This window comes from Athene noctua, chromosome 18 (genome assembly GCF_965140245.1).
Source record: "Athene noctua chromosome 18, bAthNoc1.hap1.1, whole genome shotgun sequence".
NCBI lineage: Eukaryota > Metazoa > Chordata > Aves > Strigiformes > Strigidae > Athene > Athene noctua.
The window spans coordinates 11,911,219-11,936,962 of NC_134054.1; the positions used below are offsets into that span (position 1 = coordinate 11,911,219).

The 25,744-nt window shown below is 53.8% G+C and overlaps 1 protein-coding gene across 1 annotated transcript; it reads right to left on the bottom strand.

Annotated features, from left to right (window-relative positions):
- Positions 1 to 389: 389 nt before the first annotated feature.
- FAM20A (FAM20A golgi associated secretory pathway pseudokinase) lies at positions 390 to 16,487 on the bottom strand. The gene is made up of 11 exons (XM_074922069.1): positions 15,997 to 16,487; positions 9,890 to 10,074; positions 9,419 to 9,469; positions 8,661 to 8,739; positions 7,399 to 7,491; positions 5,743 to 5,858; positions 5,145 to 5,325; positions 4,702 to 4,811; positions 4,244 to 4,325; positions 4,101 to 4,160; positions 390 to 1,128 (listed from the first exon to the last, which is right to left on the bottom strand). The coding sequence occupies exons 1-11, from the start codon at positions 16,296 to 16,298 to the stop codon at positions 864 to 866; spliced, it is 1,524 nt and encodes a 507-aa protein (XP_074778170.1). The 5' UTR covers positions 16,299 to 16,487; the 3' UTR covers positions 390 to 863.
- Between the last annotated feature and the right edge of the window lie 9,257 nt (positions 16,488 to 25,744).

A 25,744-nucleotide genomic window follows, 5' to 3' on the forward strand; every position in this document is an offset into this window, starting at 1 on the left:
GGCCTGAGATAGATTCCCCCTGACTTTGGCAACATGTTTTCACCAGAAGTGGGTGGCTTCTTGAATTGTAAGTACAGTCATATGCCTCTGAGCAGTTTGGGTTTTTGTCTTTTTTTTGGTGTGTGTTTTTTTTTTTTCTTGGGGTCAAAGGCAACATATACCTGCCTTTCTCCTGTAACCCAGACAGGCTTTTCTACCCGGGAGACAGGTGGAAGTGGTTTTACTGCCCTTGAAGCTTTTGAGGGATGTACACAGATCAAAACGGTGTGGGTTGATCACTCTTGATCAAGACCAAGAGGCAACTGTGTGACTTGGTGGTGAATACTGTGCAAACGCTCTCCAGTCTGGCCATGCCCCATCAATGTGCTGTTGTCTCCGTGGCAGGTACAGCCCTTGTGACGTAAGATTGCTCTTTTCCCATACCCAGTCTTGATTACAGAACAGACTTAATAAGAGGAAAATGCTCTTGGCATCTCTTTATTCAAGCCTCACCTTTGGATCTAGTTTGTGTCCTTCACCTACAAGACCGAGAGCTCGTGCAGGTTGAGCAAACCAATGGCCATGTGTTCCCCCACCCTCCCAAGGGCACAACCAGCTACAGAACAGATCCCTGCTTTTCCACCAGAGTGCTGGTGTTCAGGGTGTAAAGGTCTGCTGCAGCCAGACCACAGCTCAACACCACACCGGAGCACAGCAGCTTTGGTTGAGTACCCAGCAGAGAAGCCCAGTGTGATGCTCAAACATCTGAGGAGTTGCCCCTCTCAGTCTCCGCAAGTGTTTGTAGATGGAAATTACCAGCTATTAAAACTCGCCACTTGCCTTGCAGGGGTTTTCCCTACCTCTGAGCACGAGTTAAGGACGGTTTAAGTGGTCAGCTTCGCTCTGTCGGACGCAGGAGCCTCGGGCTGCGTGGTGTCGTTGGCCACCACCTTGGCTTCTCCATACGTGTCTATGCATTTCCTCACAGCCTCCAGGATCAGCTGTAACCGTCTGTCTAAAGCCAAGAGGTGGGGTTCGGTGAGGACCGGGGCCAGGCGGTCCTGCAGGAGGGATTCCCTCATCACGTCGCTGAGCCGATACTCGGGCTCGGCCAAGAGCTGGAGTCGTAATAACGTTGTCCTCTTTATTCTGGGGGAAAAAATAAAAAATCAGACATCTTAATGCAAACTTCTTGTGACAGCCGAGCAAGAACCAGCTGTCTGTGCCCCTTGGTAGTAGGGAAAGGAGGGAGGGCAGAGATAGGTGAAGATATTTCACAAAAAAACTTCGGACAAAAACTTTCCCTTTCTGAAGGAAATTAAAGTTTTTACAGAAACCTCTGCTGCTTCCTTTGTTTTTCCAGACTGCAGAGTATTTGTACTGCAGATTTCTGTCATCAGAGAGAAAAACATGATAGTTCTCAGTAATGAGTGTTTTTCCTCTGAGTCAGAGATGACCCAGTTCCCCAGATTGCTGCAGGGTGGTGCCCTGTTCCCAGGGATGACATTTATGGGGTGCGGGCAGAGGGGGAGGTAAAATGGAGAGGCATGAATGAGGGAAAAATAATCTTGTATCAAAACTGAGCAAAATGAGGGAATAGTTCCTGGAACTGATTCAACTGTGACTTTTCACCTTAATAGGTACTGAAATTAAATATTATATCCCTTTGCCAGAAAGTGGGATGCAAAGCCATAATCTTAGAACACTTTTGGGAATGAAACTAAGGATTCTGAAATCATTTATTTAATCCTCAGCAAAAGTGTATTGACTTCAGTATCTCTAATACCGAAATTAATCAGTGGTTTTACTTATTGCCCTTTAAATTTGGGAAACAAAATAGTCTGTGTCCGTGGAGCCATTCCTATTTAAAAGCTGAGCCAGAATTTTCAGGTGGAAAAAGGTGTAGTTGGGAACATTTTAACCAGCTCCAGGATTTGCTTTTGTATGCTTGTTGTTTACCCAGGGCATCGATTGGGAACAGCGATCTGGCTCTCTGCAGCTCTAACAGGCCACGTGTTGTTCAGATGTCAAGAGAGGCTGCTTGGAGCTGCTGTTCCAGGCCGAGCAGCCGCTGAGCTGCACCAAGTGCTCATCTTTGGTCCGTGATGCCCGCGGTGTTGCACGAAGGAGGGAGAAAGGTGCTGTGACTGGCTGCCTCCTCCGCGCTGCTGGCGATTTAAACTGCGGCTGTTGTCCTGGCTTGCACAAATAACCAAAAAAAAAAAAAAAAAAAAAAGCCCAGCAAAAAAATCAATTGATAAAGTGCTAAGCCCAGCAACAAGGCTTTAAATCACAGCTGGGAGGTTCTGCTGCTGCTGCTGCTGGAGAAAGCTGCCCGAGGAGCAGATGCGAACCGCAGCAATCGAGCGTGCGTGCGCTCTCCGTCTAGGCAAGGGGTGGCCGAGGAGCTGCTGTGGGTAAACACCAGCTGTGTTTGCTCTGGTCCCAACAGCGACGGGGCTCGGAGGTGGAGAACGGGCTAGTCTGACCCCGCGGGGAATGGCTGAGTTATTGCTGGAACTGTTACATAAGGCGGAACATGGAGCCGGAGATGGAAATCCTGGCAGCGGGCAGTGGGAGCCCTGCTGAGGTACTGAATTGTTGAAGATCTGACCCAGAGCCTTCTAGGGGTTTCATCAGCCAAGCAGATAGATGTGCCAGGTTAACTGGGGGCCGTTTGCAGGCCTGTCTGTGCCTTGTCGAGGGGTTTGACCCTTTCAGGAAAAGAACCATCTCTTCCTGCGTGGCTGTATTTGTGCCATTCACTGTACTCTGAGCAACGCTGGGAGAGGAGAGCAGCAGACTTCAACGTGTGGGACAAGGACTGGTGTGGGAGCTGTGAAAGGAAGCTAAAAATACCAGACTTAAATCTGCTGGAAGCCAAACTTCAGAGAAGAGCTCTGCTGGGAAGGAGATGACCATGTTTAACCGGGGGGCGAGCAGCCTGTTCAGCGTCCCTGCGGTTTGCGTGGTTCCTCTCGTCTGGAGTGGCTGGAGGACTTTGGTCCCGCTCAGGTGAAATCTGTGGCCTCTGCACTTACTCAAACTTTTTTACTGCCTTTCCAAGCGTTTGTGGATGCTCCCCTACTCCGAATGGATTGGCTGTTGTGGGAAATGAGGTTTTGTGTCTCCCTCGGGCAGCGTGAGTTGCTTTTACGCTGCTCTTGGCCCTAGTTGGCTTATTACAAGGTGCGACTCACAGGTCTTCTTACCACTGCTCTTTAACAAGAGGAACTAAATTAAGAAGAGCTTCTGGGAGGTGGAAGAATAGGAAGGATATATGACCTGTGGATATTACTGTATACAGGTCAAATTAAGAGGTAGACTTAATTTAAACTGCACAAAATAGGAGTTCAAGAGAAGGATTCGCTGCGAGCCTGCAATTATAAATGAAAAGACTCACTGGGTGCAAATAACAGTTCTTAAAATTAGATCCAGTAATACAAATGTCTGGGGAGAGTGCAGTTAACACCCTGAGGCTGAGATGGAGCGGGTACAGCGAGGAAATAGGTTAGGCATCCCTTAAAGAGAAACCACAGGGAAGAGCGGCTTTTTCTGTCTCTTAAATTTGACTTTCAGCGGATGATTTATGTGAATGAATTAAGGGGGAAGATAGGATTCAGATAGTAAAATTTATGAGCTTCTCCTTAATGCCATGGGAAGAAGAAACCTGATGAACTGTATCAGAGTTCTACCAGGCTTTTGGATGGATTCTGAGCTCCATGTCAGATGAATAGGGCTGAGAGCACCTCGTGTTGATGGGCTGGGAGATGCCAGTACGCACTTCTGGAAGGGTTTGATCCAACGGACAGTGTCTCCTGGTCTGTCGGTGAGAGCTTTTACACTTGCCTTTTAGCTTCAGCAGGGAAGTATCCAGGAAGGGTAGTTGAATGACACCGTAGCAGGCTGCAGCACATTAGAGCTTAATACTCTGATATAAAAGCTTAATCCCTGCTTCAGGGACAACTTGCCCGGCCTGCCCCCTTGGCTGGGATTAGCAAGGGCTCTTCCCTGCGCTCTGGATGGAGCCAGGCCTGGATGACTTACCGCAGCAAGCGCTGCTGGTCTGTTATGGTGGAAACACCGACGTGTCTGGGAAGGGGGATGAACCTGGCACTTACGTGCAACACTGGGAGAGCGGGGCCAGGATGGAGGTCTCGTCGTGGGAATGTCGCCCGAACCTGGTGGGTGAAGCAGAGAGCACAGAGCTTTAGTGCCTGCCCACCACCTTCCCCCCCTCCCCAGAGTCCTCCCACAGCCTCACCCTCTGGCGTTGTCCAGATGCAAGAGGAAGCCATCGTCCCCGAACTTGGTGAACATTTCATAGTGGTGACGGTCCATGTTCCCTGGTAAAGGGCAGACAGAGCAACAGAGTTTCCCTTGCGTGTGACGGAGTAATTTTCTAAACTATCCTATGTTTCCTTCCAGATCTGTATGAAATACTTGTTGCCTTGCTGGAAGCATCTAAGATGTTCAGAGCTGCTGCTTTCAACTTGCTGAACCCCCCGGGGAGTGGGCTGGGGTGGGCCTGGGGGGTCCCCCATTGCTGGCAGCACATCAGGAGGGGTCGTGCTGGCTGGCTGTGGGGAGACAGGAGTCTTCAAAAACTGTCTCTGGAGCAGAAGGGATGGCTTCAAGAAACCCCGTGGCATAGCAAGGCAGACAGACTGATGCTGAAAACCCCCGTGGAAGGAAGGAATGTTATTTCCCCCTTCACCATACCTATGAGGAAGTCAAATATGGCCATGTCGATGATGTTAAGCAGCCGGTTGCCGTTGCTGTAGGGGTAGATCTCCCTCACCGTGTTGCAGTAGAGCGGATTCACTTCCCACCTGCAGGAGATGGAGGAGAAGGGGAGACACACTCAGTGGTTCCTGTTGCCGTGTCCCAACAGCACCCCAAAGCCAGTCTCCCGTGTGGAGATGGAAATGAGGAGGACTTAGATCTCCCTCCTTGTGAGTGCAGGAGACTGGAAGTCAAACCCAGTCGATGTCCAGGCATTAAGAGTTATTAGACTAATTATGGGCATTCTCTAAACCTTGGCCTTCCTCTGCCTGGACATACAATTTCTGTACGTACGTCTGTGTGTCTGTACCCCGCTCATTCTCCTTCCCGTGTGCTCCCTGCAGCGCAGATATGGGAAGCAGCATCATTTACCCACTTACTCCTCTTTTCCATCGAACGAGTAGGACCGGATCCATGGGTTTGGGATGGAGAGTCGTGGTGCCAGGTTGAGGGACGGCAGGAAGGCGGAGAGGGACCCTTCCAGGAGGTGAGGGTTCCCACACACCGCGTACTCAGTCTTGCACATGTACGGGCACTTGGCAAAGAAGCACACGTTGCTGGCTGGGAGGAGAAGAGAGAGGAGAATGGGGAAAGGAGCTGTGATCTGCAGGAGACCGCAAGGTAGCCTGGGCTGACTTCTTCCCCATCGTGTGACAGTGACTGCGTAGGTTGTGGTGTACGCAAGCACGTCGTGGATGTGAAACTGCCAAATCGTGGACAATACCTGGAGTTTGGTCGATGGACAGACCTAGTTCTGTGCTAGTGGAAGAGTTGAGGGAAAACTGGGTGTGGGACTAGATCTGGCAGATGATTCCAGCTGGAGGCTGAGGGACATTCCTGCTGTAACCGTGTCTTTGTGCATGTTTCAGTGAAGAATTTAACCTCTGCTCAACAGCACAAATCCTGCCTGCAGATCCTGCTCTTCCACCCACACGGACCAACACATCTCATCCCAGCTGGTGGCAGCCAAGTGCCTACCTGGCGAGACAAAAAAGACGCTCTGCAAGATCTCGTTCTTGGTGACCTCCAGGATCTCCTTGGTGACGTTGATCAACCTCCCGACTGTGGGCGGCACCCTCCGGAAATCCAGGATCCTGCACAAAAAGGAAGCGGCTCAGAGCCTGTGGTGCAAAGGGATGTCACCACACAGGATGGCAGCGTGGGACGGCAGATGCTGCCCTGTCCTTTCTGTTGGTAAACCTTTTGAGGGCTGTACCTGCATGGATTTTTTTTTTTTTTTTTTTCTGCCAGCTTCTGTCTAGAAAATAGCCAGGATCGTTTTACCCTCTGGACCAAAATGTGGCTGAGTTTGGATTTTGGTATTTTAATAGCTGCTGCCTGGAACAATCTGGATGTTCTCCAGGATTAATGTTTTTTTCCCTAAATGGTTTCTCCCATCCCTCACACACAAGCTGTGTCCTTTGGGAGCCAGAAGAGCCTTTTGGGCCCTTCTACAATGTTGAGTTTGACATGGAGCAAAGATGTGTTGAACCTGGTACAAGACGACTGAGACAGTGGGAGGTGAGGAGGCATCACCCCACTCAGAGACACTCATGCCCGGCTGATTCATCTCAAATATTCTTGAAAAAATCAGGGCCTGGGGCAGAAAGGCATTCATGGCAGTGAGTGGAAAGCCGCTGTTGATTGCTGAGTCAGTAACACGGCGTGAACCAGCTAATGCTGTGCTTTGCTCCCTGGGTAATGCCCTCTGCTTCTGAGAATCGGGCACAAAACAGGATTTAGCCTGTTACTTATTGAGCAACGTTTAAAGAAAAAAAATATTATATGCTTTCATCTAGCATCTTTCAGCTCTAAAAACCACAAAGCACTTCAGAAAAGCAGTCGGGTCTCATTTTTCTGGCAGTGGAGCTGGGCTGCAGAGACAAGCTGAGGGTAGCTGAGTCAACCAGAGTCACTGTGGTGATGCAGGGGCAGGGCTGGGAAGGGAATTCAGCTCTCCATTCCCTCACTTGGAGCTTGAGCTGCAGGACTTAAGTCTAGTCCTGCTTATTGTGTAAGTTGGGTGTGGGAACTGGAGACCCCCATCCATGACCATCATCAGGGATCACTTTCCCTTGATGTTCAGTACTCATCCCATCGAGGGGAAGAAGGCTGCTGCTCTGCTCTTCTAATAAGGGTATTTTTGATTTTATTAAATACAAAGCCAGCTGGCAAGAGGCGCCAGGTTAATTGCTCATCAGCTGAGGGCTTGAAACTGCATGGCTGCAGTTTATCTCAATCCAAAACACTCCTTGATTGCTGATTGAGCGTGTGACTCCCTCACCGGGAGGGGATCCAGGCTGTGCCCAGAGCTCATCTTTGCACTTTGATGCACGGGAGGGATGACAAGCGTGTGGCCATGTGGTAGCCGGGCAAATACCTGACCCCTTCACCACCTGGACTTTACCCACCAGCCTCTTCTCGTGCAGTGGCCAAGGCGAAGCTGACCCCTGGGCTTCAGAGGAGAGCCAGAGCCACCCCCATGCCCAAAAGGCGCATCAGCTCCCGAAGGGGTGCTGCAAAGCCCTCGCTTATCTAAGGCTGAGCAGCTCTGCAGGGCTCAGCACGGCTTTTCTCATGCCAGAGCTGTCCGTGGGCAGAGGACGGGGTGCTGGCACCGTGGCAGGGCCCTACCTGTCCAGGTGGAAGGCGGCGATCTCCGCGTTGTGCCGCTGGAAGTCAACGAAGTAGAAAAAGTCCTCGGGAGTCTCTTCCTCACGTTTCTGCCTGGGAAAGAGCAAGGGGGTTAACCTAACGGAGCAGGGCAGTGCGGGCAGCAGCACTGCAGGCAGCTGGCAGGAGCCCGGACGCAGAGCGGAGGCGCGAGGACACCGCACTCGGGGTGTGTGGCCACCACGCTGGTCCCAGGGCCACCGGGCAGAGCTGCAGTGCCCAGGCCAGGACCCAAAGCGCCTGGTGCTGAGCTGAGGCCATCACCCGCCATGCTGGGGAGCAGCACTTGTGCCCTGTCTCGTTGGCAGGTGGGTGAGGGAGGCTGGAGGGCTGACTCTGGACTTTAAAACCTTCTGTGCCAGAGTTTAGACCCACGTACTTAGGACAGCGTTTCGAGTGGGTATAACATGGGGGGACCCCAGAGGCCACGCTCCACTTCTTGTTTCCCTGTGGGAGGCAGAGAAGAGCTTAGGTTTGATCCTCTCACCCCTCAGATGGGAACAGAAGTTCATTTAATTTCATTTTCTGTCTGTCACACAGTGCCCCAATATGTGCAGCATGTGAATTTGCATGCTCAGCCTCCCAAGCAGCTGTGTACTGCAGGAAAGCCCATAGGCACAGCGGAGCCCTCCTGGTTCAGCTGAGTGCACAGACACTTTCCTTCCCCTCCTGGACCTGCCGGACATGGGGCAGAGGTGGATGGAAACCAGGGGGAGAGGAGCTGGCTGTCTTCTGGCTGAGCAAACCATCCCAGTCGGCGTGCTGCCAGCTGCCCTGCCTTGGCACGGAAAGTAAAGTGACTGGGAAGAGATGTGAAGAGTCCCGAGGGGCTACAAGTAAGTGCAAGAAGCAATTTGAAACTCTTGTTTGAGGTGACCGGGACTGATGGCTGTTTCTTGGAAATACTCAGGGGAATCCAAGGAGAAACAAGGTAAAACACAAAGTCAGCTGGGGAAGAGGAAGAAATGGGCAAAACTCTTGGGAGAACAAGTGTCCCAAGGTCCTTCGCCGTCTGGCATCTGCGAACCGAGAAATTTCCAACATCAATAAGCAGTGTTGGAACATCGGTGTTTGTCTGCGCGTCCCTGGGATGGTGCGAGCAGTCAATAACAATTAAACATTTTTGGTTGTCAAGGTAGGTGAATGCAGGCGAGGAAGGATGCTCAGGTGCCTCAGTAAGTGGCTCTGGGGGACTCGGGGGAAGCTCTGCCAGCGTGTCTTACCTCATGGGCTTGAACATGGCTTTCCCAAAATCCTGGAACCTGAGGACCAGCTTCAGGTGCACACCGCTGGGCTTCACGACTTGGGGAGGAAACGGGACATTAGCTGCCTGGAAAGCCTCCCCTGCGCGGGGAAGCACCGGGTGTGCACTCGGACACAATCCATCATCCCACCCTGGTGAGCCCATCCCATCGCTCCCTCCAGCTGCTTTCCTTGTCCCCTCTGCTTCTGCAGTTTACCTTCCCTCTCCCCTGTGCCATAGAGATTTCCCTCCACCACTTGTCCCACAAGCCATTTGTTACGTCCTCCTGGGGACTTTTTCCTTTGTCTCCCAGCAGAAACCAGTGGTGTACTGGTGTCGTGGCACCCACATCCCAGCCTCTGCTGGGGCGATGGGTTTTAATTGAAGGGAGAAGGGCCTGGCATTGCCTGGCTTTACATTTCCCTTGTTGAGGTTAGGATGGAGGAGTTGGGGAGTGAGGTCAGCTGAAGCTAGACTGGCTCTGAGGAAGGATTTCTGTGCAGAAGGGGCTGTTGGGCGTTGGAATGGGCTGCCCAGGGCGCAGGGGGGAGTCCCCATCCCTGGAGGGGTTGAAGAGTCGGGCTGAGCCAGCGCTGAGGGATCTGGTGGAGTTGGAATGGTCAGGGTGAGGTTCATGGTTGGACTGGAGGAGCTTCAAGGTCTTTCGCAACCTTGATGATGATTCTGTGGAACAAGGGCGTGCGAGGGGAGAGCAGGGACCCGCAGTGTCACACTCACTCTGGCTGCAGTCGCAGGCTCCCAGCAGCGCTTTCTCATCCTGGCTGTAGTCTGCAAGGGCAGGAGGAGTGGTGAGACCCCGCTGGGCTCAGTCTCTTGCTGCTGACCCCCCCTTCCCACACTGGGCATGCAGGGGGGTGCTCCCTGCCTGCCCCAGCCTGGCAGCCCCAGTGCCACTGGGGCATAGTCCCCTTTGGAGGCAGCCTGGGGAGACTGAACGACTGTGCAACGGGCCCCCAGCATGACAAGCACCAAAAAATGATGCATTACGGGCCACAGCTTGGTTCTCCCATCTCAAGGTAAGGGCCTGGCGACTGCAGAGCCCAAAACCTGCCGGGAAGCTGGCTCAGGGCTTCCTCCAGCGAGCAACATCCCCTGCCTTGTTTGAAAAGTGACTTTGGGGAGGGGCTGGAGCCCCCCAGCCCCATGCAGCTCCCACCAGCCCCATCCCCATGGCAGGAGGGGGCTTACCAGCACTGATAGTGGTGAAGTCTTGCATGTCCCGGAGGAGCCTGTTGACGGCAGGGCTGGAGCGCGGGTAGAGCCCATCCCGGCTGATGCCCAGGTGGAACTGGAGCCAACTGGCCTCCGGCCGGAGCGGCAGCGGTGCTGCGGGGGAGGTTAGGTTGAGCTCCTCCCTGTAAAGCTTGTGTCTCCTGGAAGAAAGTGGTTATGGGGTGATGAGGATGAGCCACCCTTACTGCTCTGAGCCCAGAGGCTGTTGGGGAGTGGGGAGGGTGCTGGGGGGCACGGGGTGGATAAGGACTATGGGTGCTACCCGAGGGGAAACTGAGACAGGGAGTGATGATTGAGATGGTCAAATGGCTCACAAATTGTGCTGCTTTCTTGCTTCTGCAAAGCCCTGGGAAAGCAGCCTCAAGTGGGAACACAAGGGGCTCTGTTGTCTTCTCCTCGTCCCATCAGGACCAGGAGGGGTGTCAGGGCATGGCTGGAGCTAAACCACATCTCCAGTAACACAAGGGCGGGCCTAAGTGATGGATGAAGTGCTTTCCAGAGGGACTGCAGGCTCCAGGCCAGACCTGGGGAGGGGATGTGATGTGACAGCAGATGACTTGGGTCTGAACTACTCAGTGAGGTGCCTGCAGAGCCCAGGAGAACAATAGGGTCCTGTCCGAGCGAGCCTCTGCAGAGGTCTGTCCTTACGGTTGTTATATCTCTGACAGAGCTTTTTCCTGAAGCCAGAGGTCGCAGGAAGAGGGGGAAAAAAAAAAAAATCACTGTTAGAGCCACAAATAGCCTCCGTGACCAGATTCGCAGCCCTTGGTCTGGCAAGCAGGGATGCAAGGAGTGTCTTGCCCATCATCTCTTAAAATCAAGGTTGAACCCAGCCCTTTCTTGGCAGGTGGAGCTGAAGGGGCCTCTCAAGTTCAATGATAACCCAAAACCGTCCCCCCACTTGATCAGCATTTTCCTCAACCTTGAGACCTTCACAGCTGGGACCTGCGCTTCGCTAAACTGCAATCGAAAGGTCACTTGTTCCACCCGGCGGAGGGCAGAGCGTTAGTTTCTCATTAACGCCGCCCGAGCCATGTACGGAGTAGTCGGTCCTGATACAGGGAAAAGGAAGTTCAGTTTGCACTGAAAGTGCCAAGATACATCCGTGAAAGAAAACAGGAGCTGGGGGTTGATATTGAGGGGGGCTGGTGGTAATGGAGGGGGGCATTAACCAAGCCTGGGAGGGAGCGGCTGGGGAGAGGGAGGTGCCACGTGCCTTGCAGACCCTTGGCAAAACACGCTCTGGGAAACAGGGAGATAAAAAGAGACTTTTCCCTGCCTGCCTTTAGTTTTTCCTAATTTTTTTCATTTTTGCCCAACGCAAACAAAACTAAAAGTGTCAAGGAGGGGGAGGCTGGCTGCCCGCGCTTTTCGAGCTCAGTGGGAGAGGGGAGCGTGCGCGGGGTTTGCGGTGCTGTGTGGCTGCAGCACACGGGTGCTGACCATGCACCCAGGCATTACCAGCCAAGGTGTTGGCACTGGCAGCTGGAAAGAGCTCTGCCCCGTGGGTGTGGCTGGTTTTTTTTTGCTTCAAACCAACAGGAAAGCGTTGGGGTTTTTTTTTTTGTTTTTTTTTTTTTTTTCCGTCATCCTCCATCCAAGCAGGCTAAACAGCGTGGTTAGTCCAGTCGAACCATGAGCCAAGGCGGTGAGGGACACGTTTCAGTAGCGTCCTGGGAGAAATCTAAGCAATGGAGAGATGTGGTGTGCCTGCAGGTCAGAGCAGCCCGGTCCCTCTCCCAGTTTGTTTGCCTTTCAGGTGGATCGGGTCAGCGACGGTGCAAAGTCCACGTGTGCGTGGTCAGAGAGGAGAGCGTCGGTCCGGCTCTTTGCTCGGGCTGCCTGCGCGGGGGGCAGAAGCTCTCCCGAGGTGGGATGAGGCGGCCATGGGAGCACGCAGAGACTCGTCGGTGGGTTTGGCTGGCACGTCCTCGTGGCACAGGGATGTGTCAGCTCCGGCAGACGTGCCTTGACCTTCCATCGTGCTGCCACACACCAGGTCTCGCGTGGGCAAGTCTTTGAGGCACAACCTTACCCCCAACCTTAACCCCCCGCCGCAGCCAGGGACGATAAAGACCCCAGTGTAATTTAGAATGACTCAGGATTTTTCCCTAGGGAAGCTACCCAAATATTTTACCATATTTGCTCTCCTGCCTCCCATACACGCAGGCTGGTCCCCCCCCCCGGGGTGGCAGTGAGCAATAGATTACTGATGGGGAAAAAAATGCAGCGGTTATGCAAGGGGAGGCAGTTCCCAGCCGGCGGCTGCTTCCCAGCCCAGCGCCCACACGGTCCCTGCCCCGGCTGCGCGGCTGCAGGGCCAGCGAGCCCCTTTCCAGCCTTTAAACCCAAAATACAGCTCCCTCTGCCTTCCCATTTCCTTCAGGATTCCTGAAATATTTCCCTGTCAGAACAGATCTCTGCAAAAGACATAATGATATAAAAACTGGGCTCATTTCTATCTTGCTATAAATAGCCCTGGGGTTGCCCTAGCCCTGCTCAGCCAGCTCACTGCTGGGCTCTGCGGGGCACGGCATGGGGTGACACTGGGCACAGGCCACTGGTGTCTGCTCGCCCCGTGCCTCCCCCAGCACCGAGCTGGCCACAGAGTTTGGGGTTTTCAAGCTGCTCCTTAAAGGATAAAAATAAGCTCCAGACTTTTAAAGGAGGATGGTTTTTTTGGTTTTGAAGAGGTGTGGATCGTTTTTTTGCTGTTTCCTTCCTGCATCCCCATCAGTCTCTCCAGCTGGTTCTGCATCCTGCAATCAAATTCCTGGTCCTAATTGAAGAGCCGGGGAAAAGCACGGTGATGGGCAGCACACAGTGAGCACGGCGGAGGTGGGACACGGGCTGCTGCGATCCCCTGGGCACGGGGATGCGAATCGGGCCATATCCTGGGGCCGGTCCATGAGCTGGCAGAGTCCCAGCCCAGCTGATGTCCAGCTGGCCACAGAAATGAAGACGGGCACGCTGAGCTGTAGGTACAAGGGTTAAACCACAGCTTGTTCCACTCAAGAGGAGCATCCTGCCACTCTGAAAGCTGTTTCGCCAACAGCACAGAAACCTGCCATCAACCAGGAGAGGGTGGCCCAGGGACCCTCAGCTCTGACCCTCTTCCACCTGGTAGTGGATGTGGTCACCCCTCGGTGAGAGCTGGCGTGGACCTTGCGGCACTATCTCCAACCCCCAACAACAGCAGCAGCTTCGCTCAACCTACGGATTGGGCGAGGAAGCCACGGTTCCCGGGTCCCACAGAGGCCACTGCCCTTCGCTCTCAGCAATTTCAGGGACGGCTCTTTCAGTGACCACGTCGGAGGGGACATGGGCTCTGCAGTGCTTCTGGTGAGGCAGAAATTCCTCCAAGCCCACAGCAAATTAAGTCTTACAAAATGCATCAGCCCCAGCAAATGCTGTCTTATTATATATTCAATTTGCAGCGCCAATGGCAGCGGAGGTTGTGTGTCACCTCGTCCTGTGCACGCTCTCTGAAGGCTTTACAAGCTTATGAGCATCATATATTTTATTTCAAAGTGACTGAGGAATAATCAATACTCTGCCTCCCTTCTCCTTCCCGGAGGTGCAAAGCGAAGTCAATCAAGGGCAAACAGCATCACAGCTTTCCTCCTGACCACATCATAACCAAACCTCAGAACAAAAGGCAACGTGCAGCCACAGCTTCGTTACAAACAGCACGTTTAAACCAAGTGGTAAATAAGGTCAGGGAATGCAGACTTCTTATCAAATAGCTGGGGCTGTCCCGCAGGCAAGGCTGGCACGGGCGTAATGCCAGTGCTGCTGCAAGTGCCTGGCACTGGGTGCTCAGGGCTTCTGGGGTGCTCAAGAAGCTGTCAAGTATGTGCCGTGATCTGCTTTGGTTCAAATCCCCTTTCCCCACCCGGCTTTTTCGTGGGAAATATCCATCTTGCTGCCCAGCTCCTGCTGACTTCAGGAGGTGTTGCTCAGCTCTGAGAAGATGCACCCGAGGGTGGCCCATGACACAGCCTGGCCACGGCCTGTGTCCCAAGGATACACAAACCCCCCGACTGCGAGCCATGCGAAGGAGGATTTGACCCTCTCCAGACTCACTTGGGCAAGGGATGAGCCTCACAGGGGTGACCCCCGGCCGAGCGCAGCGGGCGGCTCCAGACCGTGGGTGTTGCTCAGGCCCTGGAGATCCTTCTTTGGTTCCTTCCGTTATCGTTTTCCATCATTTCCTCCTGCGAATCGCACCCGAAACTGGGCCTGGGTGAGTCTCTCCGAAATAAGAGGAATATGCATCGAAGTGGAGAAAGTGGGAGCTTGGAAATCCTGCTCAGCAAACAGCGTGTGTGGCGGGAGGAGCAGGGCTGGCTCCGACACTGGAAACCGAACCTGGCCAGCGGGGAGGTGCCAGGACAGGGACCTCAGAGGTTGGTCCCCAGGAGATTCTGCTGTCCCCGTGCAGGTGGGCACTGTCCCTGTGCCGTGAAGGGGCAGCGGGACGATGCTGAGAGCTCGGTGACCCGCTCCGGCACCGCATCACCGTGGCCATCCCTGCTGGAGCCGAGCTTGTGCGTGAAGGAAGAAGCTGGTGGGTGCAGGGAGAAGCTGGGGGACGCGGGAGGGTGCTGGCTGTCTCCAGCTTGGCCACAGCCCTCCTGCGAGGGGGGGGGGGCAGGTCAGGGGTTCAGGGCCCCGTGGTGTGAAGCCTCAGGGGCTGGATCCCGCGCAGGGGCTGGTGCTGTGGGTGACCCTCCCCGCTGGGGCCACCGGGGTTAGTGACGGTCCCACCCCAGGGGCAGGAGATGCAGTTTTCTTGCCACCGGAGAGGCAGCAAGAGGAGAATCCCTTTCTCCCCAAAAGTAAAAGCCTCCACACTGTTTCTTGCAGGGACGAGGGGCTGGACGGGGTGCCAGCACCCCGACACCGCTGTCTGGATCAGAGGAGGCAGACACGGGCACACAGAGCTCTGGCCTGGGGGACTGCGGGTGCTGGGTGCACCCAGCTTTGGGGTTCAGCGCCTGGGGGTTGTCTCCCCTTCTGCCCCGAGCAGAAAAGGCGACGCTGAACAAAGCAGGCGCTTACCCCTGGGAGGATGCGGCTCGTGGGGTCTCACCCCCTGCCCCAACAGCCACCCGTCCCCTCCCCTGGGGCTCTAACAGCGGGGTGGGAGGCACCCCAGGAACCCCCCGCTCAGCCCCACCTGCCTGTGGGGTGCTGGTTGTTGGGGAGGGGGGTGACGGTGGGGCAGAGAGCCAGGAAGTGGGGGACAAGGTGGGCTGGGGGTACCCCAGGGGTGTCTGCCCAGGCAGGGGATGCTTAAGCAGGGGGGTCTGGGAGAGCTGCCCAGAAAGGGGGTGCCTGGGGCGTACCTGTGCAATGGGTACCCAGGAGGGCTGCTGGGGGGGTGCTCGGGAAAGGGGTGCCCAGGAGATGCCTGTGCAGGGGGTACCTGGAGAGGGAGTGCCCCGTGGGTACCTGCACTTGGGGGTGCTCTTGCAGGGGGTGCCTGGGAAGGGGGTGCCCAGGAGATGCCCGTGCAGGGGGTGCCTGGGGGGGTACCTGCACTTGGGGTGCTCTTGCAGGGGGTGCCCAAGAAAGGGGTGACCAGGAGATACCCAGGCACGGGGTGCCCAGGAAGGGGGTGCCTGGTGAGAACCTGTGCTTGGTGTGCTCTTGCAGGGGGTGCCTGGGGAAGGGGTGCCCGGGGGGCTGTCCAGGGAGGGGCACCCGTTCATGGAGTGCCTGGGGGGTACCTGCATTTGGGGTGCTCATGCAGGGGGTGTCCGGGGAGGGGGTGCCCAGCAGATGCCCACCCAGGGGGTGCCTGGGAAGGGATACCCAGGAGGGGTGCCCAGAAAAGGGGTGCCCAGGAGATGTCCACGCAGGGGGTGCCTGGGGGGGTGCCTGCACTTGGGGTGCTCTTCCAGGGGGTGCCCGTGGGGTGTCCGGAGAGGGGCGCCCGCACAAAGGATGCCCGGGGGGGTGCCCGGGAAGGGGGTGCGCAGGAGATGCCCATGCAGGGGGGTGCCCGGGCCGGGGGGGTGCCCGGGGCGGGGGGGTGCCGTGTCGGCGGGACGCACCTGTTCCAGCGAGCCGCCTTCCGCCGGTAGTAGCGCAGCGCTTCGCGGGCGCGCAGCAGCGGCTCGGCGGGGCCGTCGGCGCGGTAGAGCGGGTGGGCGAAGAGGCGCCGCAGCGCGGAGGCTGCGCGGGGCGGGAGCGGGGCGGCGGGAGCGGGGAGGCGGCGGCGGCGGCAGGGACAGCCCGGGAGTCCCGCCGCCAGCTCCCGCCGCGCCCGCGGCCAGAGGTGGAAGTAGAGATCGGCCGCCAGCAGAGCCCCGAGCAGCAGCAGCACGGCCGGGCGGTCCCGGCGCGGCCCCGGCATGGCCGGTGCCCCGGGAGCCGCGGGCGGGGGCAGGGGCAGGGACGGGGACGGGGATAGGGACGGGGACGGGGACAGCGCCGGGACCCGCCGCCGCCGCCGCCGCCTCCCGGGGCAGAGCGCACGGGGGAGCTCGAGCGGCGGAGCCGGGGGGTGCGGGCACCTCGGGGCGGGGACCGAGCCCGGCGCTCGGGGCCCGGGGCGGGGGATCGGGGATGGGGTGAAGGCAGAGAGACGAGGTGTGTAGGGGGGGTGTCTCCCTTTAGGGTGCCGGTCCCGGCGGAGGCTGCCCCGAGGGAGGCGGGCACCGAGCCGCCCCCGGGCTCTGCCGCCCGCTGCGGCCGGAGGAGCTGGAGCCTCCGGGCTTCCCCCCGGCTCGGCCCCGGCGGGCTGCGGGACCCCCCGGCGGTCTCTCAGGGGGTTGTGCTCCCTCTGCCGAAGGGGGAGAGCCCACCTCTCCCCACCGGGAGCGGGGGGCCGGCGAGCGGGGGTGCTGCGGGCAGGGTCTGGGTCGGGCGGTGGGCTTGCAGCCCGGCTGCGGGGCTTTCGGGCACGTGGTTCAGATTCTGCTTTTATTTTCTTAATTACTAATAGATAAATAAATAAAAGAAATAAATTACTCGAGGAAACTCCTCCTGGCAGTTTGTTCCGAGAGGCTTGGAGTGAGGATGTGCTTGGGCTGGGCCCCCCCCGAGCTCGGCGTGGAAGGAGAACGGCGCGGAGCGAGGAGCAGGTTGAGGAGCACCAGGCCAAGGGAGGGAAATGGAGGAGAAACTGGCTGTAAACAAAGGGAGCGTGACGAGACTAGCCTGGCTCCGGCACTCTGCTGAAGGGAGAACAAAAAATAAACTGCAGAAAGAGGGAAAAGTCAATTATGTTTTCAGCTGGCTGAGGCAGAGTTCGGTTTTGCATGCAGCACCGCGAAGGGAGGCTGGGGGAAGCGTGCTGGGATCAGGGCTGGGCAAACAGGCATCAGTGGGGCTGTCGGTGTCTGTCCCGGCGCCTGGGAGGCTCCTTTTGCCGAGGATGGGCAAGGAGATGGTCCCCTGGGTTGTGGCTGGAGGGACCTGGAGCACATCTGTGCCCTCGGTCTCTTGATCTTTGGAAGACAGGGGTAGCTCATGCTCTCATTTAGAAATGCAGTTTCAAAATTGCTCTGTCTTTTGGTATTTGAAGAGTTTGTGTTTCAGGTTTGGGGGGCTTGCTCTAAGGCTTTTTTTTTTTCTTTTTTTTTCCTCCTGTAATATCAAGTTTTATGTATTTTCCACAATATATCAGGAAAATCATGAGCAGAAACTGCAGCCGGTGCGAGGGCCGGCGAGAGGAAACGATGCGCTCCCCACACCACTGTGCTTCTGCTCAGGGTCACTGGCTGTGCTCTCAATTCCATGCTCTGTGAGGACAAAATTGGTTCCTTTATGCTCTAAACCAGACATGAGGTATCAAGAGAGAAAATTTTAGGGTCCTGCCTGTACTGGAAAGTCTTGGAGGCACTGGATGGGCAGGGTCTCTGCTCAGAGGCACCGGGTTAGGGTCTGCAGGACGGGAAGGACTCCCACCACGCTTAGAGCTGATCCTTGTGATACCAAAGTACAGAAGAAGCTTTCAGGACATAAAATTGGATGTAAAGAGCGGGAAAATGATTGCCAGCAATCTGGCCACGTTGCTTAGGAGACAGCAGAGGGGTGTTGTGCCACAGCGACTTTGCGGGGGGACACCGTGGTCTTCAGCCCCTCCATGGGCCAGGCAGCTGGGCAGCTTCCCCAAGCCAGCATCATCATAAACCCAATAATATTCCACGGCCTGGGACTAACAATAGGATTCATCTTTTTTAAAAAATTATTTTTTGCTTAAAAAACAATGAGATTAACCAGCTGAAGTTAGCAAACTCAGGAATTCAGCAAACCCGAATGAATCGCCAGGAGCAAACACTGCTCCGTGGCTGTCAGCCCTCTGAAGGGCACTCATTGACTCACTCAAACTTACAGAGAAACTTTTGACAAACACTCCATCAAAAAACTGGCTAATACTTGCTTCGCTCTTAATCCTCCCCGAGCTGCTTCCCCGTTGCTCATCTCTCCCAGAAACCATTATTAAATCTTTTCTGGTCTGCAACACTAATTCTGAACGAGTGCATCAAGGAACAAAACATCTGCTGGGCCTGTGTCTTTGTGTTGTTTGCATGCTCCGCAGGAAGATCGTTTCATTTTTTAATGAGACTAATTAAAAAGAAGCAAAAAATAATAAATCAGTCCCATTAATCTGTAAGAAATTGAAGCACTACAGTCCTTCCCAAAATGTTAGTGACTGCCAGCTCCTAACACGCCAGGATGCAAAATCACTCTTGTCGTTATTATTTAGAGCATCTCAGCGATGCCCCCGTAATTCCAGCACTACCTGGGCTTTGCTGGCACAGCCCCCAGCCCAGCCCGCTCCCGTGGGAGCAGGGAGGGGATCCCCACTGGAGCTCGTCTCCATCCCGCACGCGTCCCTCAGCATCTCACCATATTCTGGGTTCTTGGTTCGTCGCCGTAGCTGGGCCGTGCGCAGGGGCTGCGGTCCCGGGGCTGGAAGGAAAGCACTGCTTCCCACCCCGAGTCTCAGCAGGGCTCATCGGAGCGGACCGAGACGGGTGGACGTGTTCCTAAAATTAACCTGGTTTGATAGGACACTGACAGCTAAAGCGGAATCAAATTATCGTTTGGAATTACCATGAGATAATTGGCCTCATTTACTATTTTAAGACTGAAAAAAAAAAGGCTCCCTCTTCCAGACAACTGCAATGGAGAAATATTCAGGCGTAGATGATGTCCCAAAACATATCATTAAAGCTTTAAATAAATGTATGATGACATCTCATATTAAGAAAGACTTCCTTTGTATTTCAGATAGAACGCAGCCAGGTCATTTTCAAAGTCATTTTTTAATAAACAAAAGATATTCCTCTTGTTTTCCAGTCATGCAACTTAAAATATTTGGAGATGTTAAGGATGTAATTTGAATTCTTTCACACGTTATTGATTTAAAAACCATCCTCCTTAGAGACGCTTCTTACTTGCCAAAAGGTAAATCCTCTGTCTGCTGCTTTTTGTCTTTTTTATTCTACTTGAAACGCTACAGAACTTACCCAGTCCCACCCTGCAGATTAGAATGTTTGTAAGAATGAGAAAGAGATGAGAACTATCCCTTTCTCCCTCTCTCATTAATTACAAGGATTAAATGCCAAGGCAGCTATACAACATTATACAGAAAATAAAAAAATGAATCAGAGCCAAGTTCCGCATTTGCTCCTTCACTGTCACGATGTGTCTGAGCAGACCGTGGTGCAGCCACGCCAGAAGCACGTCCCGCGGCTCCAGTTCTGTTCCCAGCCCAGCTGATCCAGGCGGGGCTCGGAGGACCAGGTCCAGCTTCTCCCGCTTTACCCCGTGGAGCTGCTCAGTGCTGGTGGCACCATGGTGTGGGGGGACAGGGGTGTGATGGGGGACCATGGGGGACACCATGGTGCAGTGGGGAAAGGGGTTTGCTCTTCACATGGAGCTGCTGAAAAAAGATGGTTCCGGTCTGTATCCCTGGTGAGGAGGGAGAAAAGCCCACAAGGAGCAAGAGAGCCCTCGGGAAGTGTTAGCACAGGGCTAGAAATAGAGGCAAAGCTGCAGCTTGGACCCTCCCGGGGAAAAGCCAGGCTGATTCGCAGCTCTTCTGGAACGTGAGTCCACATCCGAGGTCTCTGCCGTGTCCCTGACCCCGTGATGCTGTTTTGGCTGCCCCTGTGGCTCTCTGGGCTGTCCCCGCGTGTCCAGCTGCTCCCTCCTGTCCTCCGCGGAGCTTTGGCTGTGAGTCCCGACCACCTCCACCACCCTCCCCTCGTGCGCCCTTTCCACCCATAACGTGATTGGGGAGATGCAGCTGCTTGCTCAGGCTCCTGCCCTACAACAGGTGCTCAGTGGTCGCATCCAACCCGGGTTTTTTGGCAAGGGAGGGCCCCAGACAGAGCACAGACGTGCTGGCCACTGCGCTCAGGGCTCAGGGAGGTGCCCGAGACCCTCGTGGGGTTTCATCCCCCCTTTCCCCTTTGCTCCCAGGGCCGAGCACCCGCTCCCAGCCTGGCTGCCGGACCCGAAGCCCCTTCGGAGCAGCAGATCCCCCCTTTGGCAGCAGTGCAGGCAGGGATGCAGGCAGGGATGCAGGCAGGAGTCTCTGCCAGCCCCTGGGGTGGGGGGAGGAGCCACGGGCTGGGAGCTCCACCCAATAGGTGTGGTCAGGAAGGGCCAATCAGGGAGTGGTGCTGCCTATAAAAGTGCTGCCTGTGAGCAGCTGGGGAGGGCAGAGGGTGTTGGGGCATCACTGGGGTTCTCTGAAGTGCATCCACCAGGCTGGGCGCAGCCTTGTGCCCTTGCAGGGGCTGGGGTTTATTTCCCAGGGAAGGCGACACCTCTCCTAGGGTGTTTGGTGGGGTCACCCTCTGCCTCAACCCCCCCAGGGCTGGGGGATTTTCATCACCAGGGTTGTGTGAAATCCTGCCCCGGTCCCTGCTGTGACGGTTAGGTGGGGGAAGTGGTCGCTGTTGCTCTGGGCTGTCTCGCGCTCTGCTTCAGTTTGTAATTAAAAATGAAATATTTGGGCTAAGTGCTTAAATTAAGAACACATTTTTGTTAGCTAACAATACAGAGGAAAGCCCTGGAGACCCTGATAGGGCAATTAGTGCCTCTCCACTTGCATTGGAGATGAATCTTTTGAGAGAGGAAGCCTATTCACTCCAGAGGATCTTTTAGTACAAAAATGCAATTATAGGGTATAAAAGGAAGCGCTTAGAAACATGCAAAGTGGGAATGCAGCCCGAAGCCTCCTTTGCTGCAGGACGGGGAAGGCAGAAGGTGAGAGATGCCCCAGGCACAACACCCCCCCCCCCCCAAACGCTCCCTCATCCAACCTGCCGGGCCCTGGCAGCAGCTCCCCTCAGCTCGTGGTTTTGTTTTCCTCCTCTACCTCTCCTGGCTGTGCTTCGAGGTTCGTCTCCTTGGCCTCAGCAAGCTCTCAGCTGCTCTGGGCTCGGGGGGCTGGGTGGTTCCTATTCTACTTGGCAATTAGCTTTTGCACTGCTAAGCACAAACAAGATGAAACCACATTCGCGGTCCAAGAGAGCGGCTGTTGTGGGCCAGGGTCGTTTCAGGGTCGTCTCCTTCAGCGCAACTTTGCTTCTCCCCTTGCACCTCTCTCCCTCTAAACATGTCTGAAGTTGGTGTTAGTGTTTAGAGCAAAGGTCTGGGTGGCTGTGGCAGGTGCTGACACCATCCTGTCTCAGGAGGGATGATACAGACGGTGACCAAGTCACGAAACTCTTACCCGGCGCATGGGATCCGCGGAGGCCCTGGCTGTGCTGCCCAGGCACCTGCTCTTGTCCGAACTTCAGCTGATGGACACCAACCCTCAGCGCCTAAAAAAGGTCTGTAAACAATCAGAGCTCGTGGAGAAAGGTGGTGGTGACCTGCATGTGGGCAGGGCTGCCTGTTCTCGCCGCTGCCTGTATGTCCCCCGCAGAGCGGGTGACACGGAGCTGTTTGTCTTGGACGTGCTGACGCGGACTGGAAAACAGCGTTGACCTCTTAAGCAATGCTGGGGGGTTATTGGCCATCCAGCCAGTGGCTCAGCTTGCATTGAGTTTATGACATCTGATTTCCGAGACAGTAAAAACAAAACAACCCTCCCCAACAGCCGGACTCGCTGGCTGACGTCGCCTTCGCCAGGGAGGAGGGGAACAGCGCGTCTGTGTCGTTAAAGGTTAAATAACAGCAAATCACATTTCTTGTCTGCAAATGATGCTGGGCTGTGTGTGCGCATTCTTTAATCAGTATTTAGTTTGTTGAATTACTTTTATTGGTAGTTAACTGTGTAATGGTCTCGGTGGAACATCTGGTCCATGATTTGAAAAGAATATTCTTCAACCCTTGCTGAGTGCAATTATTTTTGGATACAAGTGGAGGCTTTAGAGCCATTAAGAAGATAAAATGCAGATTGTTTGCAGAGGTTTTTATTTTATTTTAATGGCTTTCAAAGAGAGGAACTTTGATTTTTTTTTCTTTTCTATTGTTAGCAGACAGTGCAGTGGAAACCAAGCCGAAAGGCTGGGAAGAGGCACAGATGTTCCCTTTGCTGTTGGCTGGGCCAAGCACCCAAACCCAGGGCAAAGGGTTTGAACCTCCCTCCGAAGCTGCTGTAACATTTTCCAAACCTTGCAACAGCTCATCTGCCCACCAGTTTCTTAGTAAAACCACCAAGGGCTGGAGTGGGACTCCCTATATAATAATTTAAAAGCGTGTCAGTGGATGGGACAAGGATTGCTTACAAACCAGAGAAAATGAAGGGCTTTGTGCTTTCTTCCATTGATGGGAAAATCACAGATGGATCCCAAACCCCTGACTCCCAGCCCAGTGCCGGTCCATCCAGACCACAAAGGAAAATAGCCAATCTCTGTTTTTTGGGCATGGTAGGGCATTGTGATAGCAACTGGGACACCTTTATCCTCAGGAGTATCTATTCTCCAAAAAAATCCCCCAAACATTAATTTATCAGTAGATAATAAGTTCTCTCATGAGTTAAAAGTCGTTTATACATTATGCCACTCCATGGAGGAGGCTGGCTGACTCCTCTTTGTCTGCAAGAACAGTCCTTTAAATTATTTAGAGGGAACTATAGAGGCTTGGCTGCTGTTTGTTATTACGATTGCGCCTTTTGTCCCAGTGAAAACCGCAGGCAGACGGGCTGTAAAATGATGGCTGTTTTTTAGTAGGAAGATAAAGTGAAACTGTAAAACCAGGTAAGGATGGATGCCTTTAGTTTATCCTGGGGACATATTGTTATAGGTGAGATTGTGGGTTTGAGAAGGACCTTGGGTGGCGTTGGAAGTGCCAAGGGATCAGTCGTGGGATGAAGTTTGATCTTGGCTTTGTGTGTTTTCAAGTGAAAAGGGCACTGCAGAAGGAGAAAGAGGAAAATGATGGAGGAGATGGCATCTCCCCCCAAAAAAAAGAAATAAAAGGGTGAAAACCAGCCGTGACCTCAGGGTTGTGCAGGCACTTTGCTTGTGGCTGGTTCGTCGGTGGGGGCACCTCTGCCAAGGCAATGGTTGTGGCAGAGCAGGGTGGGGATAAGGGCAGGAGATCCTGGGCCTCTGAACCCCGCAAATGCTTCAGACCTCCTCTGTGGTTGCACACAAGTGGGCTGGGGAGCAGAGCTGAGTCCTCCAAGCTTCAGTCTGAAGTCAGTCATGCACTTGTTTGGGTTGGGTCTTAGTCACAAGTTTCAAAAGGAAAGTCTATGCCTAATAATAGTAAGACTAGTTATAATAGTAATAAAAGCAATAATAATAAATCAGTGTCTCATTCCAGCACCTCTGTATACTTTGATTTTCTGGAAACGCCTTTGTGTTTCAAAACTTCAAGGGAAAGAAAAACAAAGGGAGCGATCTTCTGAATCACAGGCTGTTTTTCAGTATTGTTTGTTATACTGAGGGAACAAAGGAAACACCTTTCAACTTCAGTCCACAGTTAACATTGTTAATCAAAAAGCCCCAGTAAATCGGGATGGTCAAAAGCAAACTGCAGAGCAGCAATCCTTTGCTTCCCACTAGGGAAGGATGCTCGTAGGTGTGTGTGTGTGTAAGCACCATGTCAGCCAGTGGGGAAAATCCTCCCTTTTCCCAGGCAACCTTTGTGGCACCACATCCGTACTCAGCTTTTCCTGAGCTTTTTTTTTTTTTTTTTTGCTTTTTTTTTTTTTTTTTGGTGTTTGCTTTTTTTCCCCTCCTGACTGTATTAATCTCTGCTGCTCACCAGGGTCGTCTTAACCTTGGCTCGGCAGCTGGCCGATGGGAATGAGCTGTTTGGCAATAACTCTTCTGGGGTCACTCTCTTTGTGGACATAGTAGAATGTTCTTCTTCACTAATAGAAGCCGTGATTTTGGAACAGAGAGCTGGTGCAGGGACTTATGCCACAAGAATTTATTAAATAGCTTATTCTGCAATAAATGCGGCATAAATTAAAAAAAAAAAAAAATCGGAAAAAATGGAGGACCTGGGATGGACCTCAAGAGGACAAGTGCCCCGTTCCTAACGATGCCAGAATAGATGTTTGCTGGGTCTGGGCGATCGACATCCAGATTGATTGCCTGCCAGCTTCTCTGGGTGTCCTTGCCGTCAAAACAGCTTGAACTATTTGGGCCTTAACTGCTTGTCAGTTCTGCTTCCCGTTTTCTCACTTTATTGGAAGTCAAGGGTAGTGTTGAGTTGTTTGTGCTTTACATCCTACTGGTAAAAAAAATAAAAATAAAAATAAAAATAAGGAGGATCAGTGAATCTCTTGCACTAACAGAAAATGAGCATCCTGCTGAAGAACTGCTGAGCCTATGTCTTTTCCTGGGAGGAGCTTGTGTCTGTCTTCAGCACAATTGTGTGCTCGGATCAGATTAAGATGCATTTATGACACTGGGGCTTCTTGTACGTTCAAATGTCTCTGTATAAAGTGTCTCTAGCATTTTAGACATGGGTTCTTGAGCCACAACGATGCTCTTTGACTTAATCTGCCTTCTAGTACAGCTTTAGGGGTCAGTTACTGTGGAGGGGTTGGTTCAGCCCAATGTAGATGCAGAAAATTCACTGTCTTGCTGGAGAACCAGCAATGAGATATTTTTTGAAGCAAGAAAATAATCAGGGTGGTTTTAATGAGCCTTGGAAGGAGGAATCTCTTATCAGCAGAAAATTCAGCTGTTACTCAACTCAGTCCTTCCTTGACTTCCTTATTAACCCTGTCTTGTCTCCAACAAACCCTTAGTCTCCACCAAGGCCAGGGAATACTGTAGAGCAAAGACTGAGTTGCTGCCTGAAGGGAAAAGTTTGATCTGGAGACTAGAGTGAACACAGAAGTACCCGCACTGTTTACAACTGCACTGATTTTTCAGGCGCGTTGTCAAATCAGCAGGTTTTCCTGAGAAAAACGCTTGAACAAAGCTGCTGACTGAAGGGTTGAGGTTCACAGAAAAGGGCCGGGATGGATGTCAGGGGCAGCTTATGAAGAGGGGACACGGGGACAAGCTGGTAACCTCAGCTGGGTGAGCTGCCAGCTCTGCACCCAGTCTGGAGGTTCTGGTGGTTAATCCTTGGCATATTTTGCTGGGATTTAGGGCAATATTAGTCACTTTCAGCTATGCCGATTTCTGCCTCTGTTGCTTCACCGTGTCCCAGCAGTGTGAAGTTCTGGGTGCTGCAATGAAAGCCTGGGGTGCAGCCAGGGTCTCCGGACAGGGCCTGAGAAGGTCACTTTTCTCCTCTCCTAGGACCTCCAAGAACAGAAAATGTCCTTAACCTTATTTCTCTCCATATTTTCAAGCCTCTGCGGCCCCCAGGAAAGGGCACAAGTAACCTCCTCCACCCAAGCACAGCGCGCTCGGCGGA